Source organism: Eptatretus burgeri, chromosome 12 (genome assembly GCF_056783735.1).
Source record: "Eptatretus burgeri isolate ZD-2024b chromosome 12, Ebu_testis_v1, whole genome shotgun sequence".
In the NCBI taxonomy this organism is placed as follows: Eukaryota; Metazoa; Chordata; class Myxini; order Myxiniformes; family Myxinidae; genus Eptatretus; species Eptatretus burgeri.
The window spans coordinates 33,908,069-33,930,083 of NC_140972.1; the positions used below are offsets into that span (position 1 = coordinate 33,908,069).

At 40.4% G+C, this 22,015-nt stretch overlaps 1 protein-coding gene across 4 annotated transcripts in view; it reads left to right on the forward strand.

The window, feature by feature from the left end:
- Positions 1–22,015, forward strand: part of POLRMT (RNA polymerase mitochondrial) — a 131,638-nt gene that overhangs the window by 30,129 nt on the left and 79,494 nt on the right. For all 4 annotated transcript variants that reach the window (XM_085850089.1, XM_085850087.1, XM_085850088.1 and 1 more), the window contains exons 6-9: positions 10,009–10,195; positions 10,811–10,966; positions 16,473–16,643; positions 21,611–21,781. In XM_085850089.1, the coding sequence (XP_085706215.1) occupies positions 10,009–10,195; positions 10,811–10,966; positions 16,473–16,643; positions 21,611–21,781 (685 nt within the window). The remainder of the gene's footprint in view (positions 1–10,008; positions 10,196–10,810; positions 10,967–16,472; positions 16,644–21,610; positions 21,782–22,015) is intronic.

A 22,015-nucleotide genomic window follows, 5' to 3' on the forward strand; every position in this document is an offset into this window, starting at 1 on the left:
AATGTCTGAAGGAAGGATTTAATGTCTGGAGATGACCAAAGGAAGAGAGTTTGGTGAGCAGGGCAGGGTGCCAGACCGTGTCAAAAGCAGGCGTTATGTCTATGGAAATGGCTCTGATTTCATGTCCGGCATTGAGTAACTCCATCCATTGTTGGGAGAGCAGAAGAAGCAAGCATATCCAGGGTAGAGTGACCTGGTCTGAAACCAAATTGATGATTGGAAATCAAGCCATTGGAGAAGAGGAAGGATTTAATGTCAGAAGCGATGATGGATTCCATAACCTTGCTGATGATTGGGAGAAGGCTGATTGGTCTGTCATTTCAGGGATCTGTTTTTGCACCTTTTTATGCAGAGCGGTAATGTTTGCTGATTTCCAATGAGAGAGTGAATAGAACGGAGAGAGGGTGAGCAAGAGCAGAGGAGCAGTATTTTAGGACATGTGGGCTGATGCCATCTGGACCGGTTACAGAATAAGAGTCGAGGTTTGACAGCAAACTCTCCACTTTGCCTTGACTCTGTGTATAGAAAAAAAAAATGAGTGTCCTATCTGCTGGCTTATGAGTTGGTGGACGAGTTGTCATTAAGTCCCTATTGTCAAGTCTGAAGTCTTTGAGGGCAAGTCTCAAGTCTCAAAATTCTGAAATATTTACTTTCGTTTACTACTTTTCCAACTTGTGCTTTTTATTTAATTATACAGCTTATCCTGTGCAAAGATGTATGAAAATATAGTTTCTAAACTTAATATAATTTGCAGCTAATTTTATCACAGCTCTGGACGAAAGTGTTTTCACATATTTTTCGAGCTGGAGATGGCCATTGGCTTGCTTACCCCTTTCACGCAATAGGGCGTCGGCCAGGTAGGTCTCGATTAACCTTTTGTTTTTAATAAGAATGGAAAAGTAAACTTGCTTCTCCGGGTGGCTTTTCAGTTGATGAATGAAATTTGATGTCATCAAAGAGGCATCAGATATTTTTATGCCACATTTTAGTGGAACAGTGCTTCCTTTTGAGGTCGAATTCCTGAAATTTTGAAATCCGAACGAGATCACTTTTGGAACATTTGTCGCCATCACGGGTGAATTGAAACCACGCAGCTGCGGCCTATAAGCCGTGCTGGTGATCGGCTGTCGGCACATGCATGTAAGGAAGGAATGGGTAAGGATATTTTAATAACTTACTTGTTTATTTCTGTTAAAATGAACCGTATAACTTCAATTATTGCCTTTTAAGATGCATTTTTCTTTTTTGTGTTCTCCTTTTAAAAAGATTAGTCGTGATAGAATTTACAATTATTGATGAAGTTGAAATAATCTAAGTTAATTTACATATTTCAATCATCACAAAATCTTTTTATACATAAGGTTTCACTCGAGGTGTACTTGTTATTCGCTTTCCCAGTCGTTATTAGAGTGGACTTTAATATTGTATGTTATGCATTCAGAAGTTAACGCTAAACTTGTTCAGCCATCAAAATCCCTTGTAAATAAGGCTAATTGGTGCATTGTAAAAAGGTAGTGCGTTTTGTTAATGTTGGGTTTGCAGTGACCCTGCTCGGACCGGCCATGGTAAATATGGAATGGTACGCGACCCGGTGGCCGGGCCGGCGGCAGTGAGTGCTGCACATGCATACGTACACAGCATAAGTCATCGTTTACCGAACGGAGCACACCCACGACTTAAATTACAGACAATTTTTTTAAAACCCTGTTTTGATTCAATGTTTATTCACGGATTATTTTCCAAACACTGTCAACAAGTCATTAAGTTCAAATCGCAAGTCTCAAGTCAATTTAGTCAAGTCTGAGTGAAGTCACAAAATGTTGCAACTCTCGTCTGAGTCACCAACTCAAGGTGGACATTAAAGACCCCGTGGTGTCCTTCACGAAGAGTAGGTGAGCTATCGTTAGCACCATGGCCAAACTCCTGCCGTAACTACTGCTGGGAAGGCAATGGCAAACCACCCAGTATAACCCTTGCCTTTCCACGAAACTGCTTCGGAAGCACAGCCGCTCTGTAACAGAGTATGGTACATCAGCATTCGAATCAGAACAGGCCTTGAATGTCAGGCAAATTTATCTTGATTTGGAGTTGATTGGCTTGAATATATGGCATTAGCACTGAAAATGTACCCTGCCAATATTGTGCCGTGCTGCGCAAGCAATAGAAATGCCATATCTGAGTTGTGGGATAGCAAAACTCATGACATATCACGCACAGTTTGATTTGTGCTCTCCACATCGTCGTGCGAGTTTTCTTACGGCAGTAGAAGTTGTGGAGTTAAAAATAATGGCAACCTTTCTCATTCTTTGTTTCACCTTTGACAACGGAGATGATGGTTTCAAATTGGTTTAAATAATTGTGTGTTTATAAAATGACATTGAAGGTGCGAGTTGAAAGTGTGATGGTGATGAATAATATAAGGGACGAGTGCTCAAAGGACTAAAATAGCACACGGCTTGATTAATGAGCTGATTTCAGACAGGCAAAGCAATGAGCTCATTTAACTTGTTAAATAACCGTGCACAATCTAAACTGGAATGTGCTTTTGCAGTAAAAAAAAAATATATATATATATATATATATATATATATATATATATATACACATCAGATTGTGGGGAATGGCAAAAATGGACGTAATGATCCCCATTATCCCTATGTACTAGCGTGCTCATATATATGTATGTGTATTAATTAATTAATTAATTAATTAGGCTTGCAATCACCACAATGAGTCCGTCCTGCTTTATGGAAGTGAAACGTGGACCTTCACTGTGACCTCCGAGAAGGGACTTGATGGATGCAATACTCAACTTATGAGTTCAGCTTTCAATGTCCATTCGTCTGAACAATAAAGTGCTCTATGGTTCTCTTCGAAGGCTGTCAGTTAAGATTAGCAGAAGACATCTCAAGACTGCTGGGCACTGTTACCACCACAAAAACAAACCTGTTTCCAACGTTGTACTCTGCACACCTAAACATGGAAGACCGAAGCGATGGAGACCAGCTCTCAACTACATAAACGTGAAGAAGGATACGGGCCTGGAGGCAAAGGAACGGCACACAGCAATGCTTGATTAAGAAGAATGGAAGCTTTGGATCAATGTCATCTGAGAGTCGAATTTAGAACAAGAAGAAGGAAGCATGGGCTCTAATCTGCAATCAATTAACAATTTTGAAACTAGGGTATGTATAGTTCATCTTTAATACTTTAACTTATGTTCTTTTATTTTTTTTGGACAAATCTCATACTTTTTCCACACACGTAGATTTATGACCCGAGTGTTTTTGTTACCTTTTTATTTATTTATTTTTCAGCCGATAAAATAATTTTGTAATTATAAAATGTAAACAATACTCCATCGTTCCTCTGTTTTTGTGAACACGTTTTGTGTGCGATAGAAATTGTCGGTGATATCATGTCCAAGGTGATATCATCCCCTGTTATTTGCCAGTCTTTCTGTGAAAGAAGCAGCTGCCGTCACGCATTATTATCAGCAATCGCTAAGCTTGGTATTGCACTTCGCGTAAGCAAACCCAGGGGTGTGATTCTCTTCATCAAATGCTCGATGGGTGAGTTATAGAGCACGAGCTGCAGCATAACCACATTATTGCATTCCTGTTGTCCAAATCCATTTTATGATTAGTTTAGTTAGCAGGGCATTCATTGTTTGAAAAATTTGTCATCTAAGCATGCCAGAAGAGGCCATGCAATTAATTGTGAAAGTAATTTGAGTTCATAATGCCAGTTTGATCCACCTGTCAAAGCGATTAAGCCATCGAGCCATATTCTCTCCGGAGAGATCACAGTGATGGATGTGGTTATGATGATTGATGGAATAGTTGAAAGGCCAGAGGTAATTAACTGGTAATTGTGCCTGAGAGGATGTGACTAATGTTTTCAAAAATAGTTGCTGTCTGTTTTGGAAGGTGCTTGTATACTGGTTATGTTAGATAGATTTAGGGTCTCACGTTGTCCATCAAATGGGCTTCCAAAAAAACAAAAATTCAAATTAACGTATTTGGAACTAATCAAATGCTTTGGTGTTTTTTTCCGAAGAAAATCGAATGGTTTCATTCAGAAAAAAAAAACTTTTGCTATTTTTATGAACTGGTGAAACAAATTATGCCAAAGATAAGAATATTTAATAAGTACAGATAATTATTTACTATTTACCAATGTGCTGTGATGAAGAAATTAAAAATGGATGTGTGAACGTACATTCGGGAGCCACGTACTGGTTTCAATTTGGTAGAATTTGAGTGGTTCCGATGACGAACCAAATATGGAACCAAGTTTCCAACTGCGTTTGATCCCATTCTTCCCTACAGGGCTTCAAGACAGTTTTTTATTTATTTTTTTTTTTTTTTTGTATACCTTGGTCGAGGCTCGTATGAGAGCTAACACACAACTCACAGCAAGGAGGCATGAGACAAGAGGGGCGGGAGTGGAAGGGACAAAACAGTGGGGAACAGATCCAGTTGTTCACCACATTAATCGGCATGATCTCTTCCACCCAAAATGACCCCGTTCCCAAGCATTGCCTTTTTCCAAGTTATTGCGACCCTCCCCCACCTCTCCCATTTTTGTTTGTTTGTTGTCGGTTGGTTTATTCCTTTCCTGTTTCATCCCCATTTTCCCCTTCCTCTTCTTGCCGTGTTTCATTCAGCTTGCATGCACCTTGTTCGCCCCCATGCCTCCTTCTCCCGCTCTCCTTGATCTCACTTTCACTCTCACTCTCACTTCTACTTTGCTGTCGGTGTTTCTCCATTTCCATTCTGCTCTCACTCTTGCACAAGCCTCGATCATTTATACAAAAAATTGGCACTCACGATCACAAATCCATGCCCAACTCCTTGGTGTCAGAACAATTCTTGCTATGCCTGGTGTTGCCTTAATGGTTAGGGTGGTGGGCTTTGGATCCTAGGGTCCTGAGTTCAAATCCTGCTCAGCTGTTGAATTAATACCAGGTGGGGTTAACTCGACCTGTCGTCCTTCCGAGGTTGGCAAAACGAGTAACAGCATGCTGGTATACTGTGTCAGAGTGGCGACCCATCCAGGATTGTGCCCAATAGCCAAGGAGACTGCTTAAACAGCACCAACGCTCTGCAAAGAGTATGGTCCCAATCTCCTCCTCTTGGTGTTGGTTTAATGGTTAGGGTGATGGACTTGGGATCCTAGGGTCCTGAGTTCAAATCCCACGATGCCGTTGAATTAATACCAGGTCGGGTTGACTCAGCCTATCATCCTTCCGAGGTCGGCAAAATGAGCACCAGCTTGCTGGAATGATGGAGCCATTAGAGTATCCTGTGTCGGAGTGGCAACCCATCCAGGATTGTGCCCAATAGCCCGGGAGATCGCTTCAGCAGCACCGATGGCTCTGTACAGAGTATGGTCCCAATGGGTTTTGATTTTTTGGAATTCTTGCCACGATTAGTCAGCAACCATGACTGAACGTTGGGGCATCCTGCAATGTAAATCAAACCTCCCAACCATACAAACATTGGGTGATACTCTGGTGGTAATAACCTCAAGTTAGGATTTTGTAGTCTGCTATTTCAACATTGAGTTTCACCTTCAAAGCTGGAATCTAAACTGCTTCCCATTAGACCCTTCTGAGGCCTGTTTGCACATCTGCTCCAGAACAATGAATACAATTCGCTGTATTTTGGATATTATTTTTTTTTCAGTCTATGAACAGTTCAATACAGACAAAAAAACAATGCATACGAGACAACCTTACTATCATCTTATGCAGCAAATACATGAACCAAATTATATAAGGTAAACTACCAGTATATATGTAAAATCTATACTTTACCACATTTGATGAATGTGTTAAAATATACAACATACAGTAACGTACAATTAAGAGAGTTTGGTGAGGTATGGTTAAAGGGTGAGTAAATGACCATGGGTAGGGATGGGGGAATTTTTAAGTAGAGCAGTGAGTTGAAAATGGTTGTGAATTGGTGAATGATCTTGAATTTTCGCAAATGCAACCGACCGATGTCACGTCAGCAAATGTTTGACATGTTGAGCAGGTAATTTTGTAAAATAAGCGATTACTGCACAGGAAATTGCATAAGAATTGGTGGTCAGTTTTGCCCGTGTGAAAACAATCATTCATTCTCACCTGAAGTGCAAGAATGTTAATGGTAGAGTAACATAGGTTCTGATGTTTGATCAAAAGTCAACTACTGATGCCATTGCAATATACTTTCTGGACACTACCAGAGAGAGGGAAATAATTTACTCACGATTATGATGTGATAAGACCTGAGTATATTACTTCATCCATCCATCCATCCATTGGGACCATACTCTGTGCAGAGCGTTGGTGCTGCCAAAGCAGTCGCCTTAGCTATTGGAGACAATCCTGGAAAGTCGCCTCCGACACAGGGTACCAGCAAGCTGGCACTCATTTTGCCGTCCTCAGAAAGGTGACAGGCAGAGTCAACCCCACCTGGTATTGATTCAACAGCCGAGTGAGATTTGAACTCAGGATCCTCAGGTCCCAAGCCCACCACCCTAACCATTCAGCAACCACCAGACATATATATATTACTTCATGCCAGAGTCAAAGCGAAGTAGCATGGCATGGAAACATTATTTGTCCCAACTACAATTTCATGAATGTGGAAAAGCCATCGATGCACATTATGACAGTGATTCGTTCCGCATGTGAGATTAGACAATCAGTACGCAGACCAGCCACGCATGCTGTCTCGCTGTTATGGCACTGCATGATATTGTTTACCCTCACGTGGAAAATGTGACAACAACAACTCCAGCAGAGGTGGGGTTTGAAGTTCTAAGTTATCCCTTTTACAGTCCTGACTTGTCACCTTGTGATGTCCGTTTCCTTTGACCACTTAACGAGCACGTGGATGGCACTCAGTAGAGTGCATACCTTCGCCAGGCTGAACAGTTTACGTTTTGAATCTCATTGATAGGCCGGATCTGGATCCTCACATGAACCAAAATCTTATCGGCTTGTTTTTGTCGCCGAACCAACTCATCCACCTAATTTTGTCGTCCGTTCACAACTTTTTGAGATACTGTGTTATATATCGGTTTTGCCCTATCACTCAATGGTGAGAATCACTTCAAAATATTCTCTGATCCGGATTCGGATCTTCACCAAATTGAATCAACTCTTCCTTGTCGAATACTCAACCTGTCCACTAAGTTTCGTCGGAATCCATCCATAACTTTTTTGAGATTTCATTTTTGATCTTATCTCTCAATGGTGAAAAAAATCATTAAAAAAAATTATAGTAGCCAGATCCAGATCTGGATCTTCACCAAAATCGAATCGGTTCGTAATTGTCGCACACCCAACCTGCCCACAAAAGTTTAGCCAAATCCGTCCACAAATTTTTAATATGTCCTGCTCACAGATAGACAGACAAACAGATGGGTGATAACATAACCCCTGTCCACTTTCGGACACATCGGTAATAAAGATGCCATTGTACACCTCATAAGGCCAAAAAAAAAAAATGTTGCATTGGCGTAACGGGTCACTGAAAAATAGGGTACGTCGGTTGGGATCTTTTTATTTATTTTTTTTTTTCCTAATAAATCCCTCCCAAAATCTCCCCCGGCTCGAGTACCACCCTTTTTGTCGGCGGGTTCTGTCCGAAACACTTCCGGGTTTTTGCGATCGCGATCGCAATCAACAAGATACTTGAAAACGATAGCAAAACAACAAAAATAGCAATAAAATAGGGTCGGCAAAATTTTTCGATAGCAAAAAAACAAAAAAAAAACGTAGGGTTGGCGGAATTTTTAGGGTCGGGCGGGTTACGCCAATGCAACATTTTTTTTTTTTTTTGGCCTAAGGTTGTGTACCCATGCCAAATAGTTCTACTCAGGTGGCATCAAGCAGCTTCCTCACCGATGACAAGTGTGTATGTGTCGTAAGGGAATACCTTGAGAAATATGTGAAGTTTTATTCACTTTCCCTCTACTTTTTTATTTTTCTAGTTCGTTTTCGGTCTGGGTGCGTAGCTTTCCCACATATACATTTTATTTTCTGAAATAAGTAGTTTACCTCAACCTTGAATTACTCTCACAGATGACCCCTGATGTGAGTTTTTATACTATTAAAGAGCATTTTACAATCAAATTTATTTTGCATCTTGTTCAAATACTTATTTTGTGAAGACCATCATTTTGCAGTATGTTTCTCGAAACAGTCAGACCTGACATTTGTGGGGGGGGGGGGGGGTGAGGGGGGACTTTCCAGAAAAATGCCGCGAATGTTGAAGTCGAATCCGCAAATGTCGGGGCATTGTTTCAATTGGTGAAAGGGGGATAGGTTTCTGGCGGTTCGCGATTCAGAAGGGAAAATCAAAAATCCCATGACACTCAGTTAAAAACCACGAATGCGCGAATCACAGGGCTGCGAACGGAGAAGCAGGCCAGAAAAACCACGCATACACAAAGCACAGGGCCATGAATGTAGAAGCAGGTCACATTGTGTGAACCGCGAACACGCAGGGTCCGCGGATAGCAGAACTGCGAATGTCGGGGTCCGACTGTACTTGTAATCCATTAATAGCCTGTTCGAGACTCATTTTGCGGTGCTCGTAAACACCAAGTTGTGGGCTTACTGCGATTTCAGACCAAAATGGTACAAGTGTGTTATTGGCCTCAGTACTTCCTAATCGCTCATAATCAGTGTGACCACATTTAACAGTTTGTTCATGAACCGTGTTTTTATCCTTCTCTCAGAAGCAGCACTTTGCTGGGGGATTTTATCAATGCTCAGGAGCGCAGCTGTGCAGCTCTGATGATGCGTCTTCGATAGATTAGGGCAGGAATTTGTGATTTGGCCTTGGTGCCAGCAATAACTCACCTACTTTTAAAAACACCATTCGATATTTAACCTCCACCAGCTGATGCTAGAAAATGGTGCCCAGACCAATGCGCATCTCAGGGACAACACACTTTCTTATGCAATGCCCTGTCGATGAAACATCAATCAGACAGTTTATAAAAGTTTATAAAAAGTTTATAATCTGGTCTGGAATCAAACCCAGACTATAGACAGCCGTAAGTTAAGTTAAACCAACCTTTACACCATCTTGTCAGGACCATCTGGTTGTTTATGCTTCTTGAAATTTGAATTTCATTCCTCTTCAATCTGCAATGGTGACAGAAGTCAAAGAAGAATTTCAAGTTAATTTAATTGTTTTTAAAATCATTTATTCGATGTTATATTGCTTAGTTATTAAAATTTTCTTCATACACCATGTTATATATTGCATTTAATTCTCAATGTGGTTGGTAAATGGAAATTGTTTTTGGCTGATAAATATCTTTAGAAGAATTATTTCTGAGCCATTCTGTCCAATCCTCAGTTTTTGTGATATTTTTCATATTTTGCATAATGATATTTTTCATGCTTTTCTTTTCTATCCCTCACATGCTTTTCTGTTAGCCTTAATTGATGTGTGAGAAACCAAAGTTTAAAAACAAAATTTAAAACTTTTTCTATTTGAGTCTATCTCATCTTCATTTTTTTTTTGATCAGTCCCATTGTTGTCGTAACGTTTGATCAATTTATTTCAAAGTTCCTTGAGTACTGTTGGACCCCGCGTATTCGCGGTTGATAAAATGTGACCTGCTTCTACATTCACAGCCCTGTATTTTGCATTGTGGTTTTTCTCAGGTGTATTCGGGGTTATTTTTCGCATTTGAAAAAAATATATATATATTGTGGGCATCTGCGGTTTTTCGGTCATGTTTTTGTGGCTTTTCATGGGATTCTTTTTATTTTTCCCTTATGAATCACGAACCGCCAGGAGCCTATTCCCCTTTTTGCCATTGAAACAATGCCTCGACATTTGCCGCATTTTCCAGAAACTTATCCCCAGCAAATAGTGGGGTCCGACAGTATTTACTTGTACATTGTGTTTAATTTGTTGTCAAAATTGGTTTTAAAAGGTCAGCAAGAAGGTATTTGATTCCATATTTTATACTTTATGACTTTCCCAGGTTCTTGCAAGATATGGAGCAGAATGGCTTTACATTACAGTACATGTTTGACCACTACCCATTCTTGCCCGAGGAAAGGGAGTTGGGACTGCACACTGTGCGCAGAGTGCGGCCCGATTTTTCATGGCAATATCAACACCGCAATGGCCATTACAGCCTACCACTCATTGCAGAATGTTACGACCAGGTGAGATACGGTACATAGAGCAATGAAATCTCAACATGTTGGGGATAAATATCGGCAAATCCTCTCATCATGAGCCTTTTTGCACCATAACAACTGCTGCACCATAGAGTGCAAAAATATTCTTGTGTTTTATTTATATCAGAAAAAAACAGTTTTTGAATCCTCTCAATCTTCTCCGAGCTGAAACCTTTTGTGAGCACACTGCAGACAATTCCAAATGTGCTACTGTATTACATGTCACAAGTGTACCTTTGCATTTACCCATCATTGACTTCATATTTGAGTAATGGTACTCACAATGGAGTCTAAAGATCTCATTAAAATGGCAGTTTGGAATGTTGACGACATGATGTGAGTACCGGTTGCCTTACTCTTGGAGTACTCTTACAGCATAACCTGCCACCCCAAAGCACTAACACTGTTGTTTCAGAAGCCAGTACGATACACTATATTCATGACGATGTGATGGTAGTTTACTGAAGAACACACTCATGCCTTTGTAACAGAACTTCATGAATGATCCATACGTACGGTGCATGGAGAATGACAATCATATGGTTTGTGCATCAGAAGTAAATCTCTCTTTCTGTGCTTAACTTTTGCTTTTGATGATAGCTCAAGAAAGAAATACCCTCTTTTCCTCGGCTGCCTTTCACTGCAAATGAGCTGCGGCAAATGTTCAAGAAACAGTTGGCAATGGAGGAGGCCGGCTTTGTAACTGTGGAGTCTGTGAAGGTATCAAGGTCTGTCAATCCCGACACTGCATCACAGGTGAGTCAGAAATTTGCATGTCCTCATTTGCATTGAGGGGGTCGGATATGCAGTAATTGCCACCACATTTCGGTTTTCTTTGGATTACTTTTGCGAAAGTAATAACAGCTGCTCATGGAAATTGCTTGGTTTTTGCAATAGGATCGTGTTTTGTTCTGTTGAAGGTGGCACTGACTTCGAGGGTAGAGTAGCGGCTGAAACCCAAATCCTATCCAGGTTCCTCCTGGTGACTCGAGCTTTGCTCTTTCCTTATTCGGGTTCCTTCTGATGAATCCAACATAGTATTTGGTCTTTCATTTGATTATGTTTGTATCATATCCTGATGCTGTGTGGATTGTGCTACTCTGCTGACAGACCACTGATAGCTTGTACCTGTTGATGCGTTTCAGCCTTGGGAGTAACTGCTGAAATCTATCTATCCGGGTTCTTCACGACATCTTTGTTCTTTGGTCCTTTCCTTTCTTTTTACTTTTTCACATTTTCTTTATTTATATTCATCCTAATTCTTGCTTTTCTTTTTCTTTTTGTTTATTTTTCTCTTTTTTTTTTCTCTTGATTTCTCTCTTTCTTTATCTGTATAGGGACAAGTTAATTCTTTAAAATAAAAAAAAATTGAATAAGGTTCACTTGTCTGTTGCTGGATGGGTTTGAGGGTAGCGGAGGAGCAGCTGAAACCCAAATGCTATCCCGGTTGCTCCTGATGGCTCTACAGTATCTTTTCTTGTTGTTTATTCAAATTCCTTCTGATAACTCCAATGCAGTATTTGGTCTTTCACTCGATTTGTTTATGAAACTTTGTTCGTACAAGCAGCTCTCTGAAATCAATCCTGTTTTGAGCAATTGGCTGCGCAATGAAAGTTGCTCTGCTTTTTCATTGGGCTGAAATCTGTAAAGCTGCATCATCAATGCATTCCAAAAATTATTCAGCAAGTGGATTTTTGGTGTTTGTTTGTTTTCTTTGTTTTGATTTTTCATTTCAAATTGAAACTTGAAAAATGTATCTTCCATTTGCTTCTTCTTCGTCTTCTTCTTGCATATGGCAGCTTTGGCTGCCGGGTAGCTATTAATTCTTGGAGGTGCGGCTGTGCCGCCGATGCTGTGCCTCTTTACAAGTACACTGGTACTCATTTCGCCAACCTCGGAAGGATGACATGCTGAGTCGACCCCACCTGGTGTTAATTCAGTGGCTCTTGTTGTAGATTTGCACATGACGGAACAGTTTTTAATGAAAATATTTCCACACTTTGCTGACTTTCTCTAGTTGACTGTTAATGACCTTTTGCCTGACACATGATACAGGCATTCCGATGAGCTTGGCACCTTGCTGATAACCCTCCAAATGAAATTGTACATTTGCAGTCTTTTTCTTATTATGGCTTCATCTACTATGCACATTATAATGGAATTTTAAGCAAACATGTAATTTCTGTTTGAGTCCAATGTGGGGTCTATCCATAGACTTACATTCACCAACAAGACTGCGTGCTCCCCATTCAGCACGTACAAATCAGATGGCCCCATTAGAAAGCTCGTCTGCCATCACCATTCCGAGCAACCGAGCTCAGAGAACCCGGATGTGCCTTGATGCGTTTTCTCGAGAAAACTCTGTGGAAAGACTTTGCTCTAATCCACTAGTTCTACATTACTAACTCGGTCTCCCTGTCTTTTTCATTATTACATGTATTTACATTCTCTGTTCAAGGTCCAGTATCTTTCGCACGCAGTCACAGGAATGAAGGAAAACGGCAAAGGAAAGATGAATAAATTACAAATTCCTGCACTTTTATTTAAGTATCCTGTGTCGGATTGGCGACCCAGCCTGGTGTTGGCGCAGTGGTTAGGGTAGTGGCTTGGGATCCAAAAGGTCCTGAGTTCAAGCCCCGTTGGGCCACTGGATTAATACACCAGGGGGTTGACTCAGCCTGTCATCCTTCCGAGATCGGCGAAATGAGTACCAGTTTTCTGGACCAGTGTATACCCCGGTTAAAATAGGTGTACCATATCCCTGTGTGTCGTAAGAAGCGACCAGGGTTGCGTCAGGAAGGGCATCCGGCGTAAAACATGTGCCAAATCACCATGCGGATCATACGGATGATCTGCTGTGGCGACCCCTAACGGGAGCAGCCGAAAGAAGAAGAAGTGTCAGATTGGCGACCCGTCCAGGTTGTAGCCTCCCCAAGGGCCTAGCCAATGAAACTGCCTCGGCAGCCCTGTGCACATAATGGCACGAGGAGGAAAATATAATGAACTAGAGGGGGAGCACTCGGGAGAGTGCAAAACCTCCGCCGCCAATACTGCTGAGTCACTCAAGTGAACCTTATATCTTATTCATTAAATATGATGTCAACAGTGCTGACAGAGTTATAGTTCTTCTCTCCATTTTTTTTGGGGGGAGGGGGGGTTGGAAATCACTTAAAACATGTAAAAATGCAAAAAAAAAAAATCGAAATTTTGTTGAAAAAAAAGTTGCAATTTTTTTTTCTCTAACAATTTTTTGGTGGGGGGGGGGTTGGAAATCACTTAAAACATGTAGAAATGCAAAAAAAATTCCCCTTTTGGGGGGTAACAATTATTTTGGGGGGGGGGGGTTGGAAATCACTTAAAACATGTAAAAATGCAAAAAAAAAAAAAATTTTCTCAAACAATTTTTTTTGGGGGGGGGGGATTGGAAATCACTTAAAATATGTAGAAATGCAAAAAAAATTGGGGGGGTAACAATTTTTTGTGGGGGTTGGAAATCACTTAAAACATGTGAAAATGCAAAAAAAAATTCTCTAAATTTTTTTTGGGGGAGTTGGAAATCACTTAAAACATGTAGAAATGCAAAAAAAAAATCTTTTTTGGGGGGTAAAAAAAATTTGTGGGGGGTTGGAAATCACTTAAAACGTGACAATGCAAAAAAAAATTCTCTAAATTTTTTTGGGGGGGAGTTGGAAATCACTTAAAACATGTAGAAATACAAAAAAAAAATCTTTTTGGGGGGGGGTAAAAAAAAATTTTTGTGGGGGGTTGGAAATCACTTAAAACATGTAGAAATGCAAAAACCAAAAAAAAATTTCTCTAACAATTTTTTTTGGGGGTGGGGGGGGGTCAGCAACCATGACAACGTTGGGGCATCCTGCAATGTAAATCAAACCTCCCAACCATACAAACCAAGTCAAAAATTTAATGGCATGATCCTTGGACCATACCTAACCCCCCACCAAGTTTCGTCGAAATCCGTCGAGGAGTTTTTCCGTAATACTGTTCACAAACAAACAAACAAACAAACAGAAAGGGGTGAAAACAGTAACCTCCGTCCATCTTCGATGGCGGAGGTTAATAAAAATTATGTAGGAATATTAAAAAATTTAATAAGTTATTATGTTATAACATATTTAATCCTCAGAAGTTGTGTATCACCATATTCCCAGCTACGAGCATCAATCTTGGCAGGAAGTGAACAGGAAGGACTAGCTTGGTAACCACACACTTGCTCTGTATCTTAGTACATATTGTTTACAGTGTACAATCTTCTAGTTCGAGCTAAAAGTGAGCACAAATATGAATTATTTTGTCTTAGCATTGCCATCAACAAAAATGTTTGCACAGTTTGAGAGAAAAAGCGGTGAAATAAGTGATTTTAAATACATCATTAACCGTCTTTGAGAGAACGGCGAGCATTAAGAAGCATAAAGTTGACTGAATGCCATGCTTTTCAAGTCAGAATGATTAGTTACATTACTTATCTACATATATGTGTACTGTCTAAATTACTAACAAATCACCAAGAATATATCTGGCCTACACCAAGTTTTAAAATAGCTGTTACGGCCCTTAGACGAGGAAAGTTCCCCACCTCTAGTTTAAACGATAGACCCGTAGAGTTACATCTCAACCACTAGAGGACGCAGTTAGATTAAATCACGGCCAAATTGGAAAGCTCGTCCGCCATCATCGGTCTGGGAAAGATTTCATCTGAAATACTTGAAAGATGCCGGAAAGCTGCGCTTGCTACGGTTGTACCAACCGGAGGAGGAGAAACGGTGGGATTTCTCAAATTAATTATTAATAAACTCCAATAATATCAACAACAATAAGAGTACAGTCGTATCATTTGGCAATAATAATAACGAGCGTATTATCCCTCCCCCACCCTGGCTCAAACCCATCTGGGCTTGGTAAAAGGCAAGCTAATGCTCAAGCAGTACGGCAAGCAGGTAGGCCACAAGGGGCGTGAAGACTAATGAAAATTTGGTCCAATGGACCAACTGGCCCACTACGATATCCAACAAATACAATAAATATTAGCCCACACGGAAGTGGTACAGAAATACTGTTCAACCAACTATCTAATCCGACTTCAACAAAGGGGAAATATCAATTAATTATCTCATAATTGCTACCTCAAATTGAGTGCTGCATCACATCATGCCGGATATGATTTTACATTGACCATGTCACAGGGAATCACTGGGTTATTAGATTTGATGAAACCCATTATTTAATTAATAATTCACAAACTTTCCTTTGCCGTTTTCCTTCCCTTCGCGAAGGACACCATTGTGTCTTTAACATACACCAACTAGTGCTAGGAAACTGGACACCCAGCTCAATGTCCACCCATGTACTCTACATCCATATTGATAGACTTGCACGCAACATACCAGGATGGCAGTTTATAGCCGATTCGAGATTTGAACCCAGGCTAGACAGCTCAGAGGCAAGTCCGCATACGTCCAGTCCTAATACAGCCGGCCCTTCCAACGTAACAGCCATGTAAAATACTGAACCAAATATCACCACACGGACACATGTCACTCCATCAAAACGTCTCGTGGGCCAGATCCGGCCCAAACGCTTGATGTTCCCCGTGCCTAGTTTAGGCCCGAATAATTCATCATTCGTTTGAAACCTCCTGAGATTACCATGTTATCGATCACTTTATTGTCTATTTATTGTATTGAACCTTAATCATCTGTCACTTATCATTTAACTTGAAAATTTTTTCCATTTTTTTTCATGATAAGGTGGGAGTATCATGGTCAAAGCAGGGCAGAAGCATGGTGCCATTGGACCTCACCCCTTATAAGGGAAGAGGAGGAGAAGAGGAAGAATTTTCCCCTTGCCTCACTTATGCCTCCTCTCATCCTGCTGAACCCTCTTTTTCATTCGTCTGTCCCCTATGTTTTTTATATTACCATCCATATTTGTGCATCAAACTCATGACCATCCTCTCGCTCTTCTGTCATCAATTCACTTATTTCATGAAAGACTTTCAAAGCGCTTTATGTGTTTGTTTCACTGCGATGAATGAGGTGTACTTGATTATAAAAATGTTAGTTGTAATACCAACACTCTCCGCAACAACACCGGCAGGGATAGAAAGTATGTCAATAGCATGTACACCAGTGCTTTTGGTTCTTCATTTAGCAGATTTATATTCAAACAAGATGAATTCGTTTATTGAAGCAGGTACTTATTGCATGTCCTATCCCCCACCCCTCCACCCTGCGCAATTTACCAGCGTAAAGGGCGAATAGAGCATCTGAGGTCTCACTGGCGAAAAGAATTACTACTGGCTTTTCGTGACGCCAAGAGTAAGATCAATCCGAGACGAGCCAACCATTTTGGCACTTCGATCTATCCCTTCTTGCAGCTCCTGCCAGAGGAAGATTACATTGACATCATGATTATGGTGTGTATTGAAGAGGCAAGGTTGCTGCTATGTGTTTTTTGTATGACTTACATTTTTTTACCTTTATTGCATTTTATGGAGAATTTGTGAGGGGTTTTGCAACTATGGGTGTTTTTTTCCCAATATATACAGTACCTGTACTCATTTATTCTGCTCAGTTTGGAACTTTGGCCGCCACTACCTTTTTATAGGTAGCATTTCCATTCCCAGAACAGTTTAACCCAAATTTCATTAACAATGAACCAAAAAGTGTGAAATGGCAGTAGTATGAAAATGTTGGTTCTGGCCCTTCTACCAAAAGAAATTAAATAAATCATCAATTTCTGAGAGATGACCCCTGAGACTCTTCTCAATAATTGTTAGTTTCTAAGACACTCGTTGATAACGTTTTTACTGAGACAATACGATAAATTACAACATTGGGTCAATACCCCTGAGCACTCACCTGGTAGTGGCTGGATAAGCTAACCAGGGAACAACAGGTGGGCAATTCCACAGTTAGTAACGTTACATTTTAGGGACATTCTCATTATTTAGATAAGAGTCCTTTCTCTATCTGTGGATGTAAAGTCTCATTAATGTCACCAGAGATCAACCTAGTCTAGACGTAGAACAGAGCAAAGAATGAAATCATTTCATGAAACATTCTAGAAGAAAGAACTGCTTTTAATGCCGTTTAGTAACGTTACAAAAAAAGGACATGAAAAATTGATGAGCATCTTTGAATGAAAAGTTTGCTAAAATTGGTATAGCTTGAAACATATCAACTCTATTTTTTCATTTCTAGCTTTAAGGGCAATAGCTACCCTAAATATCCTTTCTCATTCCAGCTTTGTTTGAAAATTAGGAACAAAAATCATGGTTAGTAACGTTACGGTTAGTAACGTTACACTTTGTCCAGTGATTACAATGACTCACAGAATTATGTTTAATCTCAAATCATTACATTTTTCCTCAAGAGAATGTGAAATAAGCTAAAAAAACATCAGATAAGACATGAAACTCTTATTTCAATCACCAAACTCAAGCAGTATAGTGTCATTGTACTTGTACAATGGTACAAATTACATATGTGTTAAAAAAGACAAGAAAAAGTTACAATAAATTACAAACAACAAAAGAGTACCACTTTAAAGACTGGGTCAAGTGATATCCACAGATCCATAACTATGCTGATCACAGTTCATCGTGATTCACTGGAATTCACAAGTTGAACAAAACAGTACATATTGTATGTGTTCCTCATTCAAGAGTACCTTTCATATAGGGGAAAGAAACCAAAGAGCAAAAACTAATGTACCGGTATGTAGTATGTACAGTGTATGGCCATAATGCAACATTTGATATTGTGACAGTAGTTTACATCATAGTATTTGAATTCATGTTTATTCAAGTCTAGAGATATGTGATATGTTTTTTTTTCTTTAGTCCACTTTGAACGTATCTCTGCATTGACGTGAAAACAAAAGTCTGTTCGCTGTACCTGAAATGTAATTACACCTGACAAACCACCGTACAATAATTTCAAATTGGGACAGAAAATTTGAAATGGCCTCGATTGTTCACTACTTCTGGTGCATCCAACGGGGAAATCATCTGGTGTCTCATGTAGAAAATAGCATCCCTAGTTGAAGGCCATTTCCAGTACTTCCCGACATGTGCCATTACTGACACCTGGAACTCTCCATCTCGTACAGCAAGAACTTCTCCTGGAAATTGTTTTCCATCGTACTCAACTATGAACCAGTCTCCCACTGCTGCAATGGTCTCACTGCTGCTCTGGGTTGCCTCATCGTGCTTGTCTCTGCTCAGGACATAGGCTACCACCTCGTCATTTACCACTTTGAAGAAGTGCATCTTTGCTATGCCAGTAATGGCCTTGGCTTCACTGAAGATGACATCAAGGTTCAGCTTCTCGTTCCTCTTTGCGATCTCACTGGAAGTAATCTCACGAACAGACACATTCTTCATGGTACTTGCAGCTTCTGCAAAATTCTTTGCATCAGTTACAGTATGTTTACGTGTTCTCACCTTGTCCCACACCACCACTGTGCACCATGTATTGAAGAGTATGTACTGTGCACTGGTCACTGCAACATAAAGCATGCATCAGCCACATGTTTCCAAAATTTACCCCTCCCCCCCCCACTGTCTTCATACTGCCCTCTGTTGTCTTACTGTCACTTTTGTCTTGACCAGGACCTGTCTATTCGAGTCTTATTCACTTATTTCATGGTTAGTAACGTTACAATACACAAAGGCTGGTTAGTAACGTTACATGGTTAGTAACGTTACACATTTTGATTGCTGTTATTTCTAACTTCTATCATGACAAGTAATACTTATTTATATATTTCAATTAGTCATTGGACACAGCAGGAAAAATTGAAATATTATCATTCATAGACACTTTATACACTCTGGAGGTAAATAATTTCACTTTTCGGTTAGTAACGTTACATGACTTTCTAGGGGTTGGGAAATGCACACATGTTTGCATTTTGAAGACATGTAGGTTGATTTTACTTAATATATCCATGAAAGCACTACACTGCCTCTATGAATTCAATATTTTTGATAAGAAAATGGCAATTAATTTGACTAGATATCTTCTTTGCCATTATGGAGATTTTGCTGATAAAATTTATCTGGAACAATTCTTGTTCAAAATTGGTGAATTCACCACCTAAAACTATCAATATACCCTGTAAAATATTTTTTTCCTGAATCATCAATGTGTCCTTTCGTAAATCACACACAAAAATCAAGGAAAAAAACAAATTGAAATTTTAGGGTCATGTCCCTCTAACTGCGGAATTGCCCAGGTAGGCATGGATGACCCATGACATGTATGATGGAGAGGAAAGTAAATACCTCTGGATATGTTTTTTAATGCCATGAACAAACCATGGTACATCACGGGTGATAAAGGTTGTGGTCAAGTTTAATCGAAATTGTGTGTGTGGTTTCAGAAAAGAAAGCAAATACATATTTTGGGGTGCAACCCCCACATAGAATCCCTGAGACCCAGTTTTTTAATGTCATGAACAAACTTTGGTACATCACGGGTGATGAAGGCAGTGGTCAAGTTTCATCGGAATTATGTATGTCGCTTCTGAGAAGAAAGAAAGCAAACAAGCCGGGAGGCGACGATGGTTCGCGGGCATTATTGAACAATGCCACGATAGTTACAATTGAGTTAGTGGAAGCTTTTGAGGAAGCCCTACCATAAAAACCTATCTCTTCTGTCAAAATTGACCAAATCAAATCGTATATTTTTTTACATGTTGTACTTATGGACATTATGCACAGCTTCTGGGAAATGAAATTGCGAGAAAAAAAATCGAGAATAAAAATAAATAAAAAGTTCAAGTGGGCGTGGCTCCGCCCACAAGGGTCATAGGAGGCCCCTCATACAAAAAGACACAACTAGACCATGATATCTAGATTGTGTCCAAGTTTCATCAAGATCGCATCAAACGTCACGTAGCTGTGCACTGGAGAGAGTCACAAACAGACAGACAGACAAGCTGGTGGGCGACAAGGGTGGTCGCTATATAATTGCGTACTAGTCATAGTTTTTGACGGATTGGACTGAAACTTTTTGACAAAGAGGTTGATTATAGTGCACATAAAAGCGTGGAAGCCGATTTTTGATTTTCTAAAAAAAAAATTCTGATTTTTCAAAAAATTTCAAAGTCCCGTTGCTAGGCAACGGTGCCGTCCATAGCAATGGTGCTCAAAAGCATACAACTAGATCCTGGTATGAACCTACCAGTCAAGTTTCATCAAAATCGGTTGACTCCTCTGGCCTCCAGAGCTGTCCAATAAATACATACAAACAAACAGACAGACGGAAAACCTGAGAGTAAGGGTAGTCTCGCGACCACCCAACAGACAGACAGACACATAGACACAACGAAAATAGTGGTCAATGCTGGCGCCCGCGAACCAATACATATTCCGGGTGGCAACCCCAACGTTGAATCCCTTGGACCCCAATTTTTTAATGACGTGAATAAACCTTAGTACATCATGGGTGATGAAGACGATGGTTAAGTATCGGAATTGTGTGCGGTTTCGGAGAAAAAATAATCAAATACCGATTTTTCTGGGGGGGGGCAACCCCCCCATAAACTCCCTCCGTCGACCCCCCCCCAGACCTCAATATATTAATTTTTATTTCCATGTTTTTTTTAGTGCCGTGAACAATTTTTGTTGCATCAGTTTCTTTCTGTTGCATCGGATGGATGCATCAGGTGGTCAAGCTGATTACAGAAGCAAACTCTCAAGAAGGAAAAAACTGAAAAATGGGAATGAGGTGGGATTGGAGAAGGGGAAGGGGGTGGGGGAGGGGTGTGGAAGTTGGTTCTACAGGCAGGAAAAAAGAGGAACAAATGGGGGGGGGGTGGCTGAAAAAAAAGGGGTCAAGTTGATGGTGGACCATATGCACCCTCCAGAAACCTGGTGGGGGGGGGGGACAAAGCACAGAATAAGCAGAGGGTGTGAGACCAAAAAGGAGGCGATAGAAGACATGGAGACCACCGAGCTGTCTGCGCTCGAAAGTGATAGGCCCATTGAATCAACTTCATCGTGGTGGATTCCAATGATCTTGAAGGCCTTGGTCTCCATGGCATTGGGATGAGCAAGGTGCAAGGCAGGGGTGCCGGCCCAGAGAAGGCCTTGTGGGTGTATCTATAGTTCTATATCTCCCTTGTATCTCTCGTTGTTTTGAACCAGACTTTTGGAGGAGTTCCACTTTTGTTCAATATATTATTTCTGAAGGTATTGTAGACTGTATGCTTGGTGAATCGAGCAATTTTGGCATTTTCTTTTTTAGTTTCTTTCCCGAAATCTTTTCTGCTCCATCATATCACCTTGATATCGGTTTTTAAAGCAAGCTCGGGTTTGAAGTTTATTATTTCACGCCATAATTTTTACTCTGCTGTTTTGCTCACATTGCTCAGGTCATGACAACGCTTCCACCAAACGGAGAAGCAATGATAGTCTTTGCCAAAGACTTGGGCAGGAAGGTGCAAAGTAGGTTCTGCATCAAACGCAAGCAGAAGTTAGGCATTACTGCGTTGGTCACCAAGGTTTACGATCATTATGTGGAGTTGCTTGCATCTGATGGCAAGGTGAGTCATTGCATCATATCACTTGTCCTTGTAGTGTTTTCAGATTGTGTTTAAATTTTCTATTTTAAATTGATGATGATTGTTTTTATATGTTGACACTCAATATGGAAAAAGTTGGGGGAGGGGTGGGGGTGGGGAGGTTGGGGGAAGGGGAGGTACATCAACAGTTTTTGTTCCTACTATTATACTTTTCTTTACTTGTGCATGTTTTGATCCTTGACTCTTTTCCCATTT